Genomic DNA, 15,537 nt, shown 5'->3' on the forward strand with positions numbered 1-15,537 from the left:
ACCCCTCAACATCAAAACCATTGAGTCCTTACAGATCTTCAGGAAGCAGGTTATAAGCTGGCTCCTGACCTAATAGTAGTACTACTGACTCCTGACCTCACATCGCCTGCTCGGTAAACTGCTGCATGTATTATAAATAACTGCATATTGAAATTGTACCTTATATGTATATAATATAAGTATGTATGTATGTATTCATTATGTAACACAAAGATATTTATCTATTATGTAACCGTCTTCTTAAAGCGCCCTTCTACCTCTGGGTTTGGAGCACTATACAAATAAATAAAACAAACACAAACAAACAAACATTGCCTTGTACTACTGACTCTGGCAGAGGCCTATTGACTCTGGCTAAATCTGTTACAACTGCCTTCTCTAGATTGCTTCTCACCTAGAAATGTGTTGGTGCACCTAACTCTTATAACCACCTTTTTCTACCCTCTTTTTAAACTTGTGAAGTGGCATTTTGCTCGGTTTTCACCTCAGTATTGCTTATACTAAAGTACTGCCTTGCCTAACTTGTTCACAATCTACTTGGGAAGTGCTGCTGGTGTGTTCTAGAGTCTAAACCTGTAGAACTTGTCCTTTACTTGCGAGAGAGGGGCTCCCGCTACCTTTGTAAAACTATTTTTTAAGGAACCTGGGATCGGTAACCCTAGGTCTCCTGGGGGCAACCAGACATGGTCTCCCTCTCACTGTGCTCAGAGAGGCATCAGCTTCACCTCACTGATGATCCCCAACAAGGGTGAAACACGTGTATGGGGTTGCTGGTGGTACTCTCGTTCAGATTGGAATTGCCATTGTATTTCGGTGCTGGACTGCACCAGGGCAGGACAAAGACTGATATGCAAATGGATATTTCCCATCTGTGAAAGGCACAGTGAGTAAAAGCAGTGGCTGCAAACTCTCAAGTGGTTAATAACCACTGAACAGGTTATCATGTCTGTTCTTGCGAGAGAGGGGCGCCCGCTACCTTTGTAAAACTATTTTTTAAGGAACCTGGGATCGGTAACCCTAGGTCTCCTGGGGGCAACCAGATGTGGTCTCCCTCTCACTGTGCTCAGAGAGGCATCAGCTTCACCTCACTGATGATCCCCAACAAGGGTGAAACACGTGTATGGGGTTGCTGGTGGTACTCTCGTTCAGATTGGAATTGCCATTGTATTTCGGTGCTGGACTGCCCCAGGGTAGGACAAAGACTGATATGCAAATGGATATTTCCCATCTGTGAAAGGCACAGTGAGTAAAAGCAGTGGCTGCGAACTCTCAAGTGGTTAATAACCACTGAACAGGTTATCATGTCTGTTCTTGCGAGAGAGGGGCGCCCGCTACCTTTGTAAAACTATTTTTTAAGGAACCTGGGATCGGTAACCCTAGGTCTCCTGGGGGCAACCAGACGTGGTCTCCCTCTCACTGTGCTCAGAGAGGCATCAGCTTCACCTCACTGATGATCCCCAACAAGGGTGAAACACGTGTATGGGGTTGCTGGTGGTACTCTCGTTCAGATTGGAATTGCCATTGTATTTCGGTGCTGGACTGCCCCAGGGCAGGACAAAGACTGATATGCAAATGGATATTTCCCATCTGTGAAAGGCACAGTGAGTAAAAGCAGTGGCTGCGAACTCTCAAGTGGTTAATAACCACTGAACAGGTTATCATGTCTGTTCTTGCGAGAGAGGGGCGCCCGCTACCTTTGTAAAACTATTTTTTAAGGAACCTGGGATCGGTAACCCTAGGTCTCCTGGGGGCAACCAGACGTGGTCTCCCTCTCACTGTGCTCAGAGAGGCATCAGCTTCACCTCACTGATGATCCCCAACAAAGGTGAAACACGTGTATGGGGTTGCTGGTGGTACTCTCGTTCAGATTGGAATTGCCATTGTATTTCGGTGCTGGGCTGCCCCAGGGCAGGACAAAGACTGATATGCAAATGGATATTTCCCATTTGTGAAAGGCACAGTGAGTAAAAGCAGTGGCTGCGAACTCTCAAGTGGTTAATAACCACTGAACAGGTTATCATGTCTGTTCTTGCGAGAGAGGGGCGCCCGCTACCTTTGTAAAACTATTTTTTAAGGAACCTGGGATCGGTAACCCTAGGTCTCCTGGGGGCAACCAGACGTGGTCTCCCTCTCACTGTGCTCAGAGAGGCATCAGCTTCACCTCACTGATGATCCCCAACAAGGGTGAAACATGTGTATGGGGTTGCTGGTGGTAATCTCGTTCAGATTGGAATTGCCATTGTATTTCGGTGCTGGACTGCCCCAGGGCAGGACAAAGACTGATATGCAAATGGATATTTCCCATCTGTGAAAGGCACAGTGAGTAAAAGCAGTGGCTGCGAACTCTCAAGTGGTTAATAACCACTGAACAGGTTATCATGTCTGTTCTTGCGAGAGAGGGGCGCCCGCTACCTTTGTAAAACTATTTTTTAAGGAACCTGGGATCGGTAACCCTAGGTCTCCTGGGGGCAACCAGACGTGGTCTCCCTTTCACTGTGCTCAGAGAGGCATCAGTTTCACCTCACTGATGATCCCCAACAAGGGTGAAACACGTGTATGGGGTTGCTGGTGGTACTCTCGTTCAGATTGGAATTGCCATTGTATTTCGGTGCTGGACTGCCCCAGGGCAGGACAAAGACTGATATGCAAATGGATATTTCCCATCTGTGAAAGGCACAGTGAGTAAAAGCAGTGGCTGCAAACTCTCAAGTGGTTAATAACCACTGAACAGGTTATCATGTCTGTTCTTGCGAGAGAGGGGCGCCCGCTACCTTTGTAAAACTATTTTTTAAGGAACCTGGGATCGGTAACCCTAGGTCTCCTGGGGGTAACCAGACGTGGTCTCCCTCTCACTGTGCTCAGAGAGGCATCAGCTTCACCTCACTGATGATCCCCGACAAGGGTGAAACACGTGTATGGGGTTGCTGGTGGTACTCTCGTTCAGATTGGAATTGCCATTGTATTTCGGTGCTGGACTGCCCCAGGGCAGGACAAAGACTGATATGCAAATGGATATTTCCCATCTGTGAAAGGCACAGTGAGTAAAAGCAGTGGCTGCGAACTCTCAAGTGGTTAATAACCACTGAACAGGTTATCATGTCTGTTCTTGCGAGAGAGGGGGGCGCCCGCTACCTTTGTAAAACTATGGATAAAGTAGCACTGCCCTCTTGGACAAAGACAATTTGCTGGAGAAAAAGGTTTGCAATTGGGCTAATTTATATACCCACAATCCATTGCTGATATGGCTCAGAACTGGAGGTGAACTTCCGGCGATGGCTACTAGGGGCGCTGTGGAGTGTGTGACTTGGCTCTTATGGATTTTCCTATTTTCACATTTCAGGTAAAAGGTTATTTTTTTCCAAACCTTTTTAAACCCACCATAACTTTGTTGGTGTTGCTAAAAACATGGTCAAATGCTCCAACTACAAAGTTCCTCCTTCAATATATTAGGGACACTGGGAAGTGGGAGGAGCTTTAGCAGAGTTGCATGACTGACAAGAGAGACAAACAGCAAACATCGTCTCTCCAGATGGGGGTGCGGGGAGAAGAAGCAGGCGCTGTCAGGACTATACTGCACTGAAGCTCACTAATAAGGGGGAAAACAATTATCTAGTTGTCCTGAAAGCCTTTCAAGATGTCTTTCTTGGGTTGATTAAGCCATTTATAAAGTATCACTTCCCTTAGACAAAGCAATTTCCTGGAGAAAAATATATGTATTTGGGCTAATTTGCATACCCACAATGCCTTGCTGTTGTGGCACAGATCTGGTGGCATGTATATATATTTTAAAGACACCCAGCATAACATAACAAATCACTGAATCCAACTGCCTCTCAGTGGACTTAAATTGCAATATTGGAAGTGAATTTTAAAACGTTTTCGCAAAAAGAACTATATGCGTCCTAAAAATGGGACCATTTTCTCTTGGTTCGTGTTGCAGTGCAGCGCCCACGATGTGGGTATTCTATAGTCTCCAAAAAATATCAAAACAAATATTAATGCTTAGGGTCTTCATAGTGTAGCATTCAACATGAAAAGCCATTTGGCAACATGTTCCTCTATGGCCATAAAAAAATCATTGCCGTGTTAAACTAGACTGAATTATAGCTGCCACTCCTGCCCTCTAAGGGACAGGCTTAACACTCTTCTGGCCCAGGGTGGCCAGGCAGCTTGGAGAGCCACAGTCCTGACCCTAAGAGGCTTGGAGGCTAAACCACAGAGACTCACTTGGACTGACGGCTGTGTCCGTCAAGGTCACTGGTAGTATTTGGGAGTATTAAGGAGACGTGGAGGAGGCAGGACTCTACCCATTCCTCCCCAGGATTAGGAATGGCTGTGCAAGAGGGCAAGGAAGGAGCAAAGAGAGAATGACCGAGTCTGGCACTTGTACACAATCACAATTCTAATCCTTGGCATTCAACCATCCCTAGCCTTGGGAGAGAGTTCAGCATTCTACACGCGTGTTACCTGAGCATTGTCAAAGCACTGTACTACTGTGGTCAGTGCTGGAAATGGAAAACATGTATGGGGGAACTGTCACCTCTTTGGAGGGGCGAGGCTTTTGGAAGAAAGTGGTGAGGACAAGGGGCATGGTCCCCTGCCAGGTTGTGCGCCACAGTATCTCTTCATAGAACCCAATCCTAGCGATTTGCATAAAAGCAAGGAGCATTATGGGAACATCATAATGTGTACAATTTAAAATGTTAAACATGTCTTATAGTGATTCAGTAAGAAGCGCTTTTAAGTGTATAATGGACTCTTGTTTTGATTAGTCACAACATTCACCCTAATAAAGAAATGTCTGTAAATTACAGGACATATATACCACATACATGCTAACATTCTGTAAGCAAAAATTTGTAGAAATCGTAAAGTTTCAAAATATTTAAAAAGTCGGTATTTGTTGCCACTAAATTGGTAGGACTGCTTAAAAAGTGGTATCCTACCACCTAAATCGGTAGGGTTGGCAAGTATGCTCAGCATGCTCTTTGGCCTCGTCTAGGACCTGCCTCTGCCAGTGTTGGAGACAGCTCTCAGCAAACTCCCCTTTTCCTTCTAATTTGACTCCTTGTATTGCCCAAATGAGGGTCACCCAAAGGGAAATGCAACTGCTCACATTTGTGGCAGGTGAGTCTGCCTGATGCAATGATTGTTGCCCTGGACTGTATTCTCATTTCCTAATTTCCTTTATCCTGCGATTGGCTAGTCGACCTTTGTATGCTAACAATTTCTGCTGTTTTGGTTTCTCCTTTATTATGAGCCAGTGTTAGGGAGAATTCTTCAGAATGGCTAAATTCCCTTACCTACTGAGTCCCACAGCAGCTTTGCTGGATTTCTAGGATTAATCTTTTCACCTGGTAAGAGTGTGAGCCTTTTTTCCCCACTCTACATGCGTTTTGCTGTGTCTGTTTAACATTTTTGTGTTCATAGACTATGGAGCTTCACCTACTCCATAGGCATCATCGTTTTACCGTGTGTTACACAGCACCTTCAGTGCAGTGACACAGTGTTGTCATTTTCAGATTTCCCACTTCAAACTCCATTTTCTGGGACTGACTACTGTCTCCCAGAACATGTCAATTTGCCATTGACTTTATTAGTCTTTTTAAAATCCACAGACCTAGTACAAACTATCTTACATAGGGTCCTGGAAAGGGTTAATAGTTATCCGTTTTTGTCTGTTTCTCATGGAACATTAGTTTGTTCCCTTTTCATTAAGATTTGGCTGGTGGCAGTGGTATCTACCATATTTTTCCTACCGCGGTTTATTTAAATAGCCTTGGTAATGTTTTAGGGTATCTTGGTAGCCTCAAACTTAAACCTGCTGGACCACATTTACTTTTATTTGTTTCTGGCTGGGTTTATTTGCCATTTCTTTTTGTAAAAGTCTTTCTTGTGTTTTACTCTGTGTGCCAAACTAGGTTTGGTTCCTTTGTTCGCTGTCCTTTGGCGGGCTTCTGCACAGAATTTTCTCCCCTTGAGCTGGTGGGACCAACCAGTTCGCCAAAATGCAAGCCAGGCCTCCCTCCTCTGGTCAAATTTGCTGCGCACAGCTACAGTGAACCGGATAGCCAGGAGGACCGGACCCTGTTTGGGTTTTAAGGAGCGCACCTTTATTTTGTTGCTTTGCTCTGCTGCTGGTTTCTTCCCTGGACAGTGCAGGACCCTCCAGTCTTCCTACTTCGTGTCAGTCCGACAGTCACTTCAGGAACCGTGAGCCTGCAGGACCTGCCAGGAACGTCTGCCTCAGCTACAGCCTTCTTCTCCATTTAAGGTACTGTTCAAATCCGGTCGTTCGTTCTGTCCGACCGCTGTAAAAGTGCTTGAAATCTTTTGCCAATCTGAGGGCTTGTTCTTCCCTATTCTTTAAAGTAACTTTTCGTCCAACCAACTTCGTTCTGAACTCATGGCAAAGACTTAACCATAAACTACTCTGAACTGTGTGATCCTCTGCAAAGATTTGATCCATTGACGTTGGCCCTGGCCTCTTGATTTGATTTCCTCACCGTAGTTGACTTTTTTAGATTGCCCTGCTTACTTACTTGTTTGTGCTGCTCAACCTTTGTCTGACTTTGTCTTTCCCTCCCTTTTAAATTGCTGGAGTACCATTTTGCTCACACTTCATTTTGAGCTTAACTTGTCCAGAATTAATTTGGTGGTGTGTAGTGTATTAAGATTATGATTTTTCAACTGCTTGATAATAGTAAAATGTTTTATAACTGATGTGCAAATAAATGTATATTATTTTACTCAGAAACCTTGAGTCAGTGTTTGTTTGAACCATAGCAATTGCTGTCCTTTGTGTAACTATTGATACTGCTCACTTTACTCTTGAGATAAGTCTGGCTGCTCAGCCATCGATACCACTTTACTGTGTAGTACAGGCTTGTACCAAAGGTGAATTTGTACTGTCACTTGTAGTCTTAATTGTGTGTGTTGTTCCCAAAGGGTACTGCATATGATTCTGCCTAACAGCCAGTGGGCTTATTGGTAGCATTGGAATCTGAATAGTTTTTGTCAAACTGCGGCAGAAGGCTTAGGAAAGCTACCCGCAACTTTGATGTCCAATGGAAGTGGAGCATCGGTTCAGTGGCTCCACCATGTAAAGTTATTCCTTGAAGAGGTTGAGGCCCCTGTGTCAGTCTGTGTGGAGCGGCAGACTGGTAGGCATGATCTTTTGTGGTGTTCAACGAGTCAGCAGAAGGAAGGTGGGCTCTGTCTTGCAGGCAGGTTTACTGAGGTCGGGTTTAGCCGCTGCATATCTCATATGGGCATTTTATGATATCTCAGGGGTAAAAGCAGAAGTGGGTGATTGTGAAAGGTCTGCTGATTAAGAAGCATATGCGCAACAAATCAGAGGGGAGGGGAAACATGATATGGGTGATTGGGAAAAAGGCTGCCTTTGATGGAATAAGCAGAGGCTTTGCTGGATGCTTGGTGGTATCAACCCTTTGGGTCAGCTTATCAGTGTCCTTTGGGCAGGAAAAAGTGATATAGGGAATCCTCCCATTACCTGTACCTACTATAGCATGGGAAAACAGGCAGACATCGAGGGTTGTCCAATGTGTTGTTATCACAGGACACACACACAAACTGAGGTGGACAGCATGGAGACTGAAAAGGGCACAAACAGACACACACCTCCCTTGGAGTTTCAGGCCAGGCCTTGAGCTAGAGAGCGAGTTGAGAAGGTCACATGGTTATGGTAGATGTTAAAGGAACACTGTTAAAGGTAGCTGTTGTCCTTTTCAACTAATGCTCTCTACAGCTATGCCTCTCTGAAATAGAACCTGCCTGCCCCGTTTTTGACTCTATTGCCACGGTGGTCAACAGTCCTGTCTTTTTTTCGTTGCTGTTTCTTGTGTTTGTGTTTGCGCGTCCTGATGCCTGCGGGCTTCAGCGCCCTAACAATTAAATTAATAAATAAACATCACCAGCGCCCTGGGAGCATGACAAATGGGCCCTGTGTTAGATAGTAGAGAAAAAGCATCTATGCCATTTGCATTCAAGGGTGTATAGCGGGAACATGTTAGAATAACAAACAGCCAAGGCGGAAGGAAAGTAGGAGGAATTGAGGTTTAATTCAGGAGGGAGACTAAAAGCAGGATAGGGAATAACAGAGGTAGAAAAGATGAATGGACATATATTGTGGGTACTTTGCTGCTGGAGGAGCATGATGCAGAAAACACCTTAGCCTAAATAAAGGAGACACTGGCTTGAGCGAACATCCAGCTATGGAAAAGAACAAGACCTGAGGGAAAGGTCACATTTGGGACAGAAAAGACTGGAACCCTCATTGAGACCTGAAAAATGATCAGGATGCAAAACGTTACCCATTGTAGGCAGACATTCACCCACAATCAAACATGTTTTAATTTTTTTGGTTCAAGTGGTCATTGATTTGTTTTCTGTCTTTTGGGCCTGTACATTTTCCAATATATTTCCAGTAGACTCAGTGCTACTGTAAGTGTACTACTGAATGCCCCTGCTTTTGATAGGCGGGCAGCCATACCCTTTCCCCTGCATCTGCATAGAGGAAAACCAGGCTGTTAGTGAGGTTTAGTTTAAGGTAAACTGCTAACATACATGTCTGAATTAGACTGAAGCACTTGATACCCTTAGGCATGGTTGTGGATTGGTCATGCAACATCACCTCCTCCAAACAGAAAAGCAAGATGGAAGTGCAATACTCATGCCCCAATCAGAAAGACAATGACATTGACCAATAAGGCAAGCACAACAGAAAACCTGAGAAATGTGTGTGCATGAGATCAGTGAGAAAATTCATCTATGGGTTATAAGGTATAAAACAGGGTCACCATCTCACATACAGCAGCAGAGGTGTTGGGGTGAATAATGGGGTAGAGCAACAGCTTTGCATGGAGCGTAATACTTTCTGATGGGGCCTAACTGCTGCCATGGCACTGCCACTGCATGTTATTCACAAACAAATGCACACGGTATTGAGATGCTATTAGGGCGCTCACTGCAGTCAATAAATTGATGTTGCTAAGCAACCAAAAGATCCCCACCCCTGCTGTTTGCCCAGTGTATTCCCCTGTCAGGTTCCTACAGTGTGATATTGAAAGCTGCTGACCCTGCGTCACACTGGACTAGAGTTAGCTTGATGCCTGAAATTGCAGATCACGTTTGTGAAGCTAAGTTTAAAAGTGCTTGTATTAGTACTTGTCTGCATGTTTCAAATGTTATGAAAAGTGTGTGTGTGTGTGAGAGAGATGAAGATAGAGAGAGGGGGGGGGTTTGAATGAATGTGTGCTTGTATGCAGGTGAGTGAGTATGAGAGTCACAGTGCCCACATGTATGTTTCGATGCGCATCTCTGTGAGTGCGACTGTATGTGCAAGTGCATGGGGAATCCACTTTGTTTCATGGTGAGCGATATTTCACCAGCATTGTGGAAGTGAAATAAAGTGACATATTGTGGGTGCATCTTCAAGAAAGTAATTTACACTAGGAATGCTGGCATATCTTTTTGATCGCAATCATTAAAGTGATTAATTGTGAAAATGCTGGCATATTTGGATTTTGAAGTAATTTACAATTGTAGTGCTGGCATGTGTTGTGGACGCTGTATAATGAGTGTGATTCACAGTTTCAATACTGGCATATGTTGTAGGGGCAACGTCATCAAAGTGAGTTACAATATGAATACCGGCATACATTGTGGCCACAGCAAAGTTATATACAGTGTCAATATTTGCATATATTATGGATGCTATGTCGTGGAATTGATTCACAGTGCCAATGCCACAATGCCTTGTGGTTGCAGCTTTGTGAAATTGATATACCTTGGCAATGCTGATATGTGTAGTGAGTGCAACATCGTGTAAGTCATTTACAGTGCCAATACCAGCATACATTATGGGTGAAGCTTTATAAAAATGATTTACCCTAGCCATGCTGGCATATATTGTTGTGCCACAGCTCCATGAAAAGATTTACTTTAATAAAACCAGCATTTATTGTGGGAGAACCATAATGAAAGTAATTTACTGTGGCATTGCTGGTATACATTGCGGGCGGATGCACCATCCTGACCCTGATCATTGTGATATGTTGGGAATGCTGCTTCTTGAAAGTTATTTGTAGTAGCAATGTTGGCATATATTTGTGAGCACAGCATCATGAAATTGATTTACAATGGCAATGCTAGCATATATTATGGGCACAGCATCATAAAATGCTTTTTGACTGTTGGTTACCTGGCATGTGTCAGCATTGCTTTTACCCAATTTTTCTCAGAAATTGTGCTTTAATTACACTATTCCAACTCATTATTTAAAAATATTATCTTGAGTGGCGAAGCCCCCTCACCCCTAATTTATATTGTGTTAACCTTGCTAGGCTCAGTCCCGCACACTAATTTTGGGAGCTATTTAGCCCATGCATTGAAAATATTCATCAGCTACAATTGATTGTAATTAATTAGAATGCTTGTGCCCACTAGGAAGTCGGCCCCCTGCCTCGTCAGCACCAGAAACTGCCTCATCCACTGCTTACATTCATGTTCTCAACCTCATTTAAGTATTGGATAATGAAAGAGGGGCAGAGTGGTGATCCTAATGTGCGCATGTTGCACATTACAAATCGCTACTAAATCAGTACATTTCTGCACCACAAACACTCATCCATAGATTTGGGTACATACCTCTCTGCGTTGTCTGGTACATGCAAGTCCACTATCAATCGTGTGATAGGTTGCAAAGGACCACTTAAAAAACACTGCTGTGGATGAAAGCATATAATTAATACAAATGTGTATTCATGATACCCGGCATTTTTTCTTCAAAATGTTTATGATGTTTTCACACCTATTTTTGCTCACTAGAGTTCATTAAAGTTTGCATATCGAAAATTCTACCTGATCACACCCACATCATACTATATGATAAACGGCCAGATATGTTTGTCTGAAGCCGGCATGCACCCACTTCGCCTGTTACCACCAGGGAGGTACCATAAGGGAGCTGGTGCCTTATGCATACAACAATATGACTTCATGTTGCACAGTAGAGACTGCCTGCTTTGCCTATTATCACCGCTAGAGGGAGCTGTTGCCTTATGCATACAATAATAAGACTTCAAGTTCATCTTCCAGGCAAACAAAATGTGTATTACAACAATGATAATATGCAATTATCTGCAGAAAAGGCCCAAGACAGGGATACCACTTGAACAGCATACTTCAAGTGCCATACACTAAGAAAACATATACATTAAAAAAAACATATAAACCCAAACTCATTAGATTAAGCACCATATTTCCAACAAAATAAATTACTTTTTTCTCCATACAGAAGGTGCTCTGTAAATACAATTAGTTTCAGCATATCACTCTGCCACAATGTCTCTATTAGCACTCTGAAAATGTCTTTCTTCACACACTTTGGCCCGTGTACCTGGGCTGTTCCACTAGTAAAGATTATATTCTGTAACTGGGATAAAATGACAGAAATATGCAAAAAAAGAAGAAAGTTGCTATTAAAGCTTAATTTAAGAAGGCAGTTTCAATGATCACAAATAGATTAAATAAACACTCACAGGTGATATAATGCACTCACTACAGTTAAAAAATGATCACGCTTAATCTGCTTTCAGAATAGCAGAACAGCTGAATAAAAGGTGCTGAGCCTGCATCTAAATGTTATTGTCTCCCTAATTGACTTATGACTGATAAAAAAAACTATCTTGTACCTGAGTAACTTTCTTCTGGAGTGCAACATAGCTTGCAGAAAATGTGACCACATGCAATACAAAGGCTGCACTGGATAGGCTGAACAGGGACATCACCCAGTGTACACATGCACAACTGGGTGATATGTGACCAATGACAGCCAAGTCCACACAATGTTCAGAGCTTCTCAGAAGTGAATCAAAAGGTGATTGATGTCCACCTGATCCTGACTGCGCCTGTTCCATGCACAATGCAGAACTTCCATTTACAGTCCATACATCCCCAGAGAATTCACAGGGAAGCTGTGCATTACAATTATAAATGTTACCCTACAAAGGGTGTGTCAAGCTTAACACTACTGCTCCTGAGTCAAATATACTACCTCACAAAGAAATCCATCTACGCATGTAAAGTGAGGTAGGCAGAATGTGCAACTGTGATGACATGCAAATTGCACATGGATGGGGATTCACAAAGGATCCCTTATGCACAAGGCACAATTTGCACCTACTGTATGTTACATGGACCTTATTCATAAAAAAGAGAAAATTATCAGGCACAAGTCTGAAGAGAGGGTCCCAGGAAGCGCCCTTATGGCCCCTATGTGAATGTCAGCTTGCAGGATGAGGAATGAAAGGTGTAACTCGCTCTTTGGTCTGTCACCGACTACCCCACAGATATGAGAAGCGCTACTCACTCAGACAACCATTTAAACCATATCCAGTTGATGATTTCAAGCAGACTGAGGTCTCATCAATAGACCAGGTAAACTGACAATAAGGCCATATATTGATGACATCATTAGTGACATCATGACATAGCCACGTTAGTCATGAAGCAAATATGCAACCATGAAGCTACACAAACATGCACTAGTGTTTCTTATAGACATGAAAAACATGCTTATGACTCCTGTAGGTAGAGGACGGATACATTTACAAAACGCTTAGAACCTTTCATTTCTTCGCCAAAGCGGAAACAGAAAGATGCTGAATACACGTGGACCAAGCTTGCACATGCTTTATTGCAACTAACCATTAGAAGCCATAGAGACACATAGGGCGCCTAAAGGGTGACTGAAGTGAACCAGGAAGGAAATATAGGCCTCAGATACATGGAAGGGGAAGCATTATCTCTTCAGTACAAGGCGCAGAGCTGGTGTTCACAGCACAGGACAAGTGTGGGTGGAAAGCTCCTGGTTCCCGAAGCAACAAGCCACCTGCAAGAATTCAGATGAAAAATCCTTATAATTACGGACAGAAATGCTTCATTTTGCAGTCCTCTCACATGTGACCCAGCAGAGCAGGACAATGCTCATTTACTCGTGGTGGGAATGGAGCCGTTCCCAGCAAGACAGGGAGTGGCATGATACAAGTGTTGCTCGCCATAACTAATCTGCGGGCACTCTCTCAGGCTAGGTGATCAACAGTCACAACAATATGGAACACACAGCCCTCCATGTTCCTTCCCAGCACCTTGAAAAGGTACACTGAGCTCTGTGCACCAGACAGATTGCCAGGCAACTGCTTTAGCCTATCCGGAGTCTCCCTTCATGAGATGTGATAAAATGTAGCATGGGCCAATGCTCTTCCTGCGACTCTGCAACAGTGTAGTTGGCAACGTTTTTTGGGTGGTCCTAGATGGAGCCACCTGACACGGCTTGCCAATTAGTGTGTGCTAACCCTTATAGAATACATATATATGTAGCCCAAACGTACCAACAGCAGCATCTCTTAGATTTTGGGAAGGGAACTGATTCTGTGATGTCACACCTGTACAAAACCGTGTGACACATGCTCAGAAGCTGAGAATGGTGGAGAATTGATTTTCCTGTGTAATCCCTGTCTGTTCATGGATAATAAAGACAGCAGATTTTCCCCCATGGCTGAGTCTTCCGTTCTTGCAGTGGGAAGTATTTAATGGGCCCAAGTGTCTCAGCTATTTACCTGAACAAGTACTGTGAGTTCCCCACATGCCAGTCCTTAACAGCTGGCAACAGAGGATGGTCGCTACATCTGGGTGGCAAGAGGGCGTCTCGTCCCGCTGCAGGCCTGGAGGGCTGTGAAATGACACGCAGAAATTGAGAGTCACACAGCAGGTGCACACCGTGAAGAGGTCCCCAGGAACCACATTGGAGAAAATCCTGCCACTTTCCATTCGACACCCAGCAGACCGTAAGGGCAGAGCGGCAGGTTGGGAGAGAGTTGCTGTCCAAGTGACATCAGCGGATCACAGAGTGCAAGTATAGACTCAGCTATGTGTCAAAAAGGGGAGGGTTTTCAAAGGTTTCACTTCATGGTTGTGCTGGGCACTTGGTCTAGCAGGGAGTGTTGTTGTTGAATTTTTTTTCTTAGGGAACATTCCGTCTTGGAGCAATCAGCTTTGGCAGTCAGCTTAGACGATTGACTTAAGGGTATGGATGACAAAAGGTATGTAAATATCGGATTTCCTGTGGGTTGAGAGTTGTAGCTCGCATCATGTATGATGGTATTCCTGTGAACAGGGGTTAGCAGACGAAGCTGGCTTGTGTCACGAAAGGTGCTCTCCTGGTTAAGTCTCGTGGAGATGTTTTATCTATAAGGTGATGCTATAGGTACAGGATCACATGAATGATTGGTATTCCCTGTTGGTTAGGCAGGAAGGTGGCCATGTACATGTTATTTATGTTCTTTCAGGTTTGTCATTGTGTTCGAGGACTGTATAGGCGGACAGATTAAAATGGGCAGGAGTTGATGATTTCTTCTTCGTTGTAGGTGACGTCACCAACAAGGTTCTTGTGTAGGACTTGAGGTGTACTGGAGGTGCACAGCTTTAGGTGGATAAAAACTACAGTCAAGGTTCCAAACTTTGAGGTAGAGCGTGGAAAACGCATGAGCAGGGTTGTTAGGTGAGCCTTTGGGGCGGAGAGCTGCAGAAGGGCAGTGCACGAAGCACACCTGTAGTAATGGTTTTGAGACGGAGGGGCTGATGTTAAAGTGGTGATTTAATGGTCATTAGAGGTACCAGTAACGTGGTACCAAGGTTAAAAACTGAATAAAAGTGCTTCAGTAAGTGGAGGTGTCAACATCCCGATTTGAGGTCAAGTAAGCATTGACAAATGTTGTATCCAGTTGTAGCAGTGGAAAGCCAGGGATTATACCCCATGAGGGAATTAAAAGCAGCATTAAAAGCAGCAGTGGGATACACCAATCTGTCATTTGAACCTACAGCGTATAGTAAGAAAGAAGGGCAAAGCAAGGGGGGGGCAGGTGACTAGGGGAGGGCAGAATGCTGGCACAGAAGGCAGGGAGCGCAGCGAGATCCAGGCAAAGTAGACGAACAATGACCTGGAGAAAGAGGGAGTTAATGAGGGGCAAGAGGCAATAGTCCCAAATGAATGGGTAGGCAGACAAATATTGCTTAAACTTGATGGGAAGACCGCAGGAGAGGTAAGGTGCGTGAGCAGAGAAGTCATGGGCAACAAGGACAACTTGTTGTATAAGCACCTTACAAATGCACAATATGATAAATAAATAAATAAATAAATACAGGTTGACTGACGTGACTGATGAGGAACTGTTCAAAGACGATTGGTCAGATCATGAAGTAGTGTTTGAAATAAGCATTACATAGTGCGTGACAGTACACTACAGGGAGGTACCAGAGAATGGCCATGTTGCAGAAAGCACCACCACCATTTCTCGAGGAACACGTGGGAAGGACACCCTATTATGCGAGGCTACTGAAAGGGATAGGGGCAGTGAAGATAAAGCTTAAACCAGAAGCAATCTTACCAAGGGCGAAACAGTATCCCTTGTCAAGAGAAGCAGATGAGGGCATCTATGAGACAATTGCCCCATTTGT

The 15,537-nt window shown here is 44.1% G+C and overlaps 1 protein-coding gene across 1 annotated transcript in view; it reads right to left on the minus strand.

Moving 5' to 3' along the window:
- LOC138527271 (16 kDa beta-galactoside-binding lectin-like) overlaps nt 1–15,537 on the minus strand; it is a 146,204-nt gene that overhangs the window by 74,378 nt on the left and 56,289 nt on the right. The window contains exon 6 of the mRNA XM_069638366.1: nt 10,669–10,745. Coding sequence (XP_069494467.1) covers nt 10,669–10,745 — 77 coding nt within the window. The remainder of the gene's footprint in view (nt 1–10,668; nt 10,746–15,537) is intronic.

The sequence above is a fragment of the Ambystoma mexicanum genome, chromosome 14 (genome assembly GCF_040938575.1).
Source record: "Ambystoma mexicanum isolate Mex_15411 chromosome 14, UKY_AmexF1_1, whole genome shotgun sequence".
Taxonomy (NCBI): domain Eukaryota; kingdom Metazoa; phylum Chordata; class Amphibia; order Caudata; family Ambystomatidae; genus Ambystoma; species Ambystoma mexicanum.